At 44.5% G+C, this 5,250-nt stretch overlaps 1 protein-coding gene across 1 annotated transcript; it reads left to right on the top strand.

Moving 5' to 3' along the window:
• Positions 1-2,668: 2,668 nt before the first annotated feature.
• On the top strand, positions 2,669-4,641 carry LOC112890880 (U-box domain-containing protein 15-like). Its single transcript, XM_025957751.1, has 3 exons — positions 2,669-2,811; positions 2,903-3,328; positions 3,415-4,641. The coding sequence occupies exons 1-3, from the start codon at positions 2,743-2,745 to the stop codon at positions 4,453-4,455; spliced, it is 1,536 nt and encodes a 511-aa protein (XP_025813536.1). The 5' UTR covers positions 2,669-2,742; the 3' UTR covers positions 4,456-4,641.
• The last annotated feature ends 609 nt before the right edge of the window (positions 4,642-5,250 follow it).

Below are 5,250 nucleotides of genomic sequence, written 5' to 3'. Positions count from 1 at the left end.
TGTGGCCGACCCCAAAAGGGGAAGGGGCTGTCCGACCCGTTTAAACGCAACGGTCGTGCGATCTCCGCCACCGGATGGGATCTGGACGGCGTCCGAGGTGTGGGGCGGCCTCAACGGCTATGGCCACCCAGCCCAATCCAACCCCGGCCTGTGCTTGCGCTTTCAAAATAAGGACACTTTGCAAGTCTTGATGAGCCAGCAAGGACTTTAAGACCTGATTAGAGATAGATGAGTATGAAGCGTCAGCTTTAAGTATCCATCCATCTAGTACGTTCAGCCAGCTCTGGAGAAATCTGTAGTTTTAGTACCACTGCCTTTGTTCGACTGGACGATCTTGCACGCTCGGAAAACTATTAAGATATTAGATGCGCATTATTCAGGTAACTGCAATTGTGATGTTTGAAAGAGGCATCTAAGTTGTAATGTTTATTTCTAGTTTTGAGTTAACGGTCATATCTCTTGGCGCTAATTTACCGAGTTATTCGATGCTTAAATTGGTTAAGAGAGATAATGGTGAGGAATAAACACAAACGAGCGGTCTTCCGTTTTAGTTGTACCACGCTACAATATTTGTGAGAAACTAGAATCAAAAAAACAAAAGGTAGTATGATGCTCACCAACCGTTTCCATCTCGATCCTACTAGTACCGTACCTTGCTTGCTTCATGCAGTACTACCAGTCCATGTCTACCGTTATGCTCTGCCCAATCACGAGTTTCTTTTTTTGTTTACTACTCTCAAGAGGAGAATGGGAAACCAACATCCAGCGATGTGCAAGGGGCACACAGCAAATTCCTCGTTAGTTGCATCTTCCTCTTGGCCAGAAATATGACTCTGAAGGAACAGCCTAGCTGCTGTGAATCAGATGAACTAGGATATTTGGAATTCAAAATTTGAAAATCGTTTTTATTTTTTGGGCAATGATTTAATGAATATTGTACATGCCAATGAAAACTAAGCATTTCTTCAGATTCAGTTGTTTTACAAGATTGCGTTACATTCTTTTTACTTGATCTTCAGATTTAGATTTCAATCATTAATTTTCCGCAAAATATACCATTTACTAGCTGTAAAATAAAGATAATATGAACGCGTCTTGAGATACAAGTCTATTTGTATAATTTGAAAAATGTCAACCAAAATATACGAACTTCACTTTCTCAAAATAAAATAAGCTTTGCATTTTGAAATGGAGGCAGTGCATAAGTAGATTTGCCTTTGTTTGCGTAAAAGTTTAGATGATGATGGAACGGTTCGATACTCTTGTTTATATGTTTGTATCTCTAGTTCAAAACATGATCATCTCTGCGCTTAAAACACCAAATATTTGGGGGGAAAAGGGTATAAGGCAAGTGTTTGCCTGTATCGCAGTACGTGACACTGACAATGTGTAGTTGCGTACGTTGCCGTCATCGTTTCGTTGCATTAAGAAGCTAGCCGTCATGTGTTTCATTTTTGTATGCTCATCTTGCCTCGCTAGCGCTGCAACTGCCTTGCACGTATATTCAAATTTGCAAAGGTACACGAATAAAGTTGCAGGGTTTTGGATCCGCTTGGTTGGATGCTAAAATATAGTGTACCAAAATTTTTTACTAAAATCTTAGCAAGTTTCGAATAGCACTTTACGTGAGCTGCTTTTTTGACCTTTAACCAAACGAGTGCCAAAATGTATAGACTTTGCCCATATTTTAGCATGCCAACATTTTAGAAGCGAACCAATCAGACTTGAAAGCACATATATATTTTTGAACCGGAGGAAAAGCCTAACATAACCTTTGATCAACGTTGCCGTGTTTTTTCTTTCCCCGCTGCTCCAAAACCAGTAAGGACTGTATGCCTCAGCACCATCGCTTGCACAATTTTCGTTGTGCTCACTGCATATATTCGTGGTTGCCATCTCTTTGGCTTCTCCCATCTGCTATTTTTGGCAGATTGGGAATGGCAGCCCCTCCCCTGGAATTCAGGTCCGCCCGCGAAAAGCCTTCTTCCTCCTCCTTGCTCTCTGCTCCACCAACTCCTCCCCTTCACCTGCCATTCCCCGGAGGATTCAGCGCGCACGACTGAGGGCATTGACCAACCAATGCTGCCATGGTCCATCTTTCAGCGGCCGGCGGCCGGCACCGACGCGGAGCCGGAGCCCTCGGAGCCGTCCGGGAGGCAGCTGTCGGACGAGGCCCTGGTGGAGGAGCTCCTCACCACCGTCGCCTCCGCGCGGTCATTCCAGGAGTTCCGTCGCTCGCAGCGCAAGGAGTGCTTCGGCCTCCTCCGTTGGCTCCAGCTCGTGCTCCCGCTCATCCAGGAGATCCGCGAGACCTCGCCGTCCCTCACCGATGACGCCTACCGCCGCCTCGCCCTCCTCGGTCGCGCATTCCAAGCCGCTCGCCGCCTCCTCCGCTGCTGCCACGACGGCAGCAAGATCTTCCTGGTACCATTCTTCTTGGTGCCTGAATAGCTGCAATTTCATTGTTCCTATTTAGTATGTCCCATTGAAAAGACTGGAATTTTTTTAGAGGGATATAAAAGGTTAGATTTTGAATCCTAAGTTGTTTGTTTGCTTGGGTCCTATTGGCTCAAATTTCATTTCAGGTCCGCACTTCCTAAAAATCACCGTCTTTGTTTTTAGGTCTCCGTGCCTGTACCATTGGCTAATCAAAAGATTGGATTTTTGATAGACGATCTTGTCCCAAAATTTCAGGCTTTGGAGAGCGAGGCTGTGCTCGCCCGGTTTCAGGCCGTGTACGAGATGATGAACCATGCATTGGATGGGATGCCCTACTCTGAGATCGGCATCTCTGATGAAGTCAAGGAGCAGGTGACAAAAAGCTTATTTTCAACATTTTGGTAAAATCATGCAATGATCCATCATATTTTGGCAAAAGCTGGAATTGCTTTGGTGATTTCAGATAGAACTCATAAATGCACAATTAAAGAGATGCAAGAAGAGATCAGATACTCAGGACATGGAGCTCTCCATGGATTTTATGATGATTATCCAGAACAAGGAGGATGGAAAGGCAGATAGAGCTATATTGGAAAGGCTAGCCAAGAAACTCGAGCTGCAAAGCCTGGCGGATTTGAGAGCAGAGACGATGGCCATTAAAAAGCTCATTAACGAGAGGAATGGACAGCAACAGGAGAGCACCAAACACATAATAGAACTCCTCCACAAGTTCAAGGAGATTGCAGGCATCGACGAAAAGAACATCCTCGGGGACGTTTCAATACCAAAATATCTGGAGAAGTGCCCATCTCTGATGATCCCAAATGATTTCCTTTGTCCAATATCACTGGAGATCATGACTGACCCTGTCATCATCGCGAGTGGGCGGGTATGCTTTGCGCTGCGACATTCATGTTCTCTGATTGCAAAACAAGTTTATTGTCTCATAGTCCATATATTTCAACTGACTTGCAGACTTACGAGAGAAGAAGTATCCAGAAGTGGTTAGATGCTGGCCAGCGGACCTGCCCAAAGACTCAGCAACCATTAGCTCATCTGTCACTGGCACCAAACTTTGCGCTAAAAAACTTGATTCTGCAGTGGTGTGAAAAGAATAAACTTGAGATTCAAATGGGGGAATCTGAGCCTGCATCTGAACAAGAAGAGCGCAAGGAAGACATTCCATCCCTGGTGAAAGATCTGTCGTCGGTTCATCTTGATGTGCAGCGAAAGGCTGCCAAGAAGATTAGGACACTATCTAAAGAAAACCCAGAGAATAGAGCACTAATCCTTGAAAATGGTGGGCTCCCAGCTATTATTAGTTTGGTGTCATATCCCGATAAGAAGATCCAGGAGAACACTGTGACTGCATTGTTGAACTTGTCAATCGATGAGACCAACAAAGTTCTGATAGCTAAAGGAGGAGCAATACCTTTGATAATTGAAGTCCTTAAAAATGGTAGTGTTGAAGGTCAGGAGAACTCAGCAGCAGCCTTGTTCAGTTTGTCTATGATAGATGAGAACAAGGCGGCTATAGGGATTTTGGGCGGTATAGCTCCTTTAGTAGGCCTATTAAGGGATGGTACAATAAGAGGCAAGAAAGATGCTGCTACAGCAATCTTTAATCTGATACTGAACCATCCCAATAAATTCAGAGCTATGGAAGCAGGAATCGTGCCTGCTTTGCTGAAAATACTCGGCGACAAGAAACTCGACATGGTTGATGAAGCACTATCCATTTTTCTCCTCCTGGCATCGCATCCTAATTGTCGTAATGAAGTGGGGACGACATCTTTTGTTGAGATACTTGTTCAGATCATAAAGGAAGGGACTCCTAAGAACAAGGAGTGTGCGCTTTCTGTTCTACTCGAGCTAGGTCTGAATAACAACTCCCTTATGGTGCACGCACTTGGATTCGGTTTGCATGAGCATCTATCTGATATCGCAAAGACAGGCACGAGTAGAGCGCAGAGGAAAGCAAACTCTTTAATTCAGCTTTCATGCAAGTGCTCATAAAGGGTAAGTGAAAAGGAAGCATTATGATGAGTTCTGCACAGACATGTGTGTAAATTAGGTAAATTGAGTTACTCATAAAAAAGGATGTCAAAAGAAAAGAGCATCGGTACAATGATATCTGTCAGATAAGATCTGTCACTTTGAATCTAGACAGGTTAGTTCATCCACCACAGAACTGATAGAAACATGATGCACTTCATTTCTTGTATGTGAAATTTTGCTGTAACTCCTAATTCTATAGTAAATATATAGAAGCTTTAATTGATAGGAAGGGTACAAAATATATTGGTTGTACTAACTCTATAAGAAGCTTTAATCAAGTATATATATAGACAGGCATCGTCAGGATGGATGTTCCAACTGTAGCAGCTAATCATTCTCCTTTAAAAGCCCGGAGATCACAGTAGTTGGAGTCCATGGGAGCTTTGAGGATTCAGTTCAACCAGATCGATGGATGTACAAAGATGAACAGTTTCTGAGTGATCCACTAAACCTGACAACGGCCAGCGGGGCAGGTCCGTCCCCAGAGGACCATGCAGCAGAAAGGAGTCAAAGACTCACCGTTCAAACGCTTCCGTGCCTCTGACCAGCAGCAGCGTCATCGTCGCCGCCGCCCGGCGTCAGGGCTCTGGCCCTTCTCTCCGTGAGTCCATTATTTTGTTCTGCTCATTGTTTAGATGGGTAATCCAGCCCTCTGGCCTATTATTCAAGCCCAACATGGCCCAAAGTTTTCTCAAACGGCCTGTTTGCGCACGTACATGCAAATTGGGCTATGCGTCCCAGAGAAATCGATCT

Source organism: Panicum hallii, chromosome 4 (genome assembly GCF_002211085.1).
Source record: "Panicum hallii strain FIL2 chromosome 4, PHallii_v3.1, whole genome shotgun sequence".
Classification (NCBI taxonomy): domain Eukaryota; kingdom Viridiplantae; phylum Streptophyta; class Magnoliopsida; order Poales; family Poaceae; genus Panicum; species Panicum hallii.
Note: the sequence above shows the minus strand (reverse complement) of the source record. Positions and strands in the feature narration are given on the sequence as shown.

Bases quoted from the DNA above. Each gene is read 5' to 3' on its own strand.
- LOC112890880 (XM_025957751.1), top strand. From the start codon at position 2,743: ATGATGAACCATGCATTGGATGGGATGCCCTACTCTGAGATCGGCATC. The intron at 2,812-2,902 runs GTGACAAAAAGC...TGGTGATTTCAG, and splicing joins CTGATGAAGTCAAGGAGCAG to ATAGAACTCATAAATGCACA. The intron at 3,329-3,414 runs GTATGCTTTGCG...ACTGACTTGCAG, and splicing joins TCATCATCGCGAGTGGGCGG to ACTTACGAGAGAAGAAGTAT.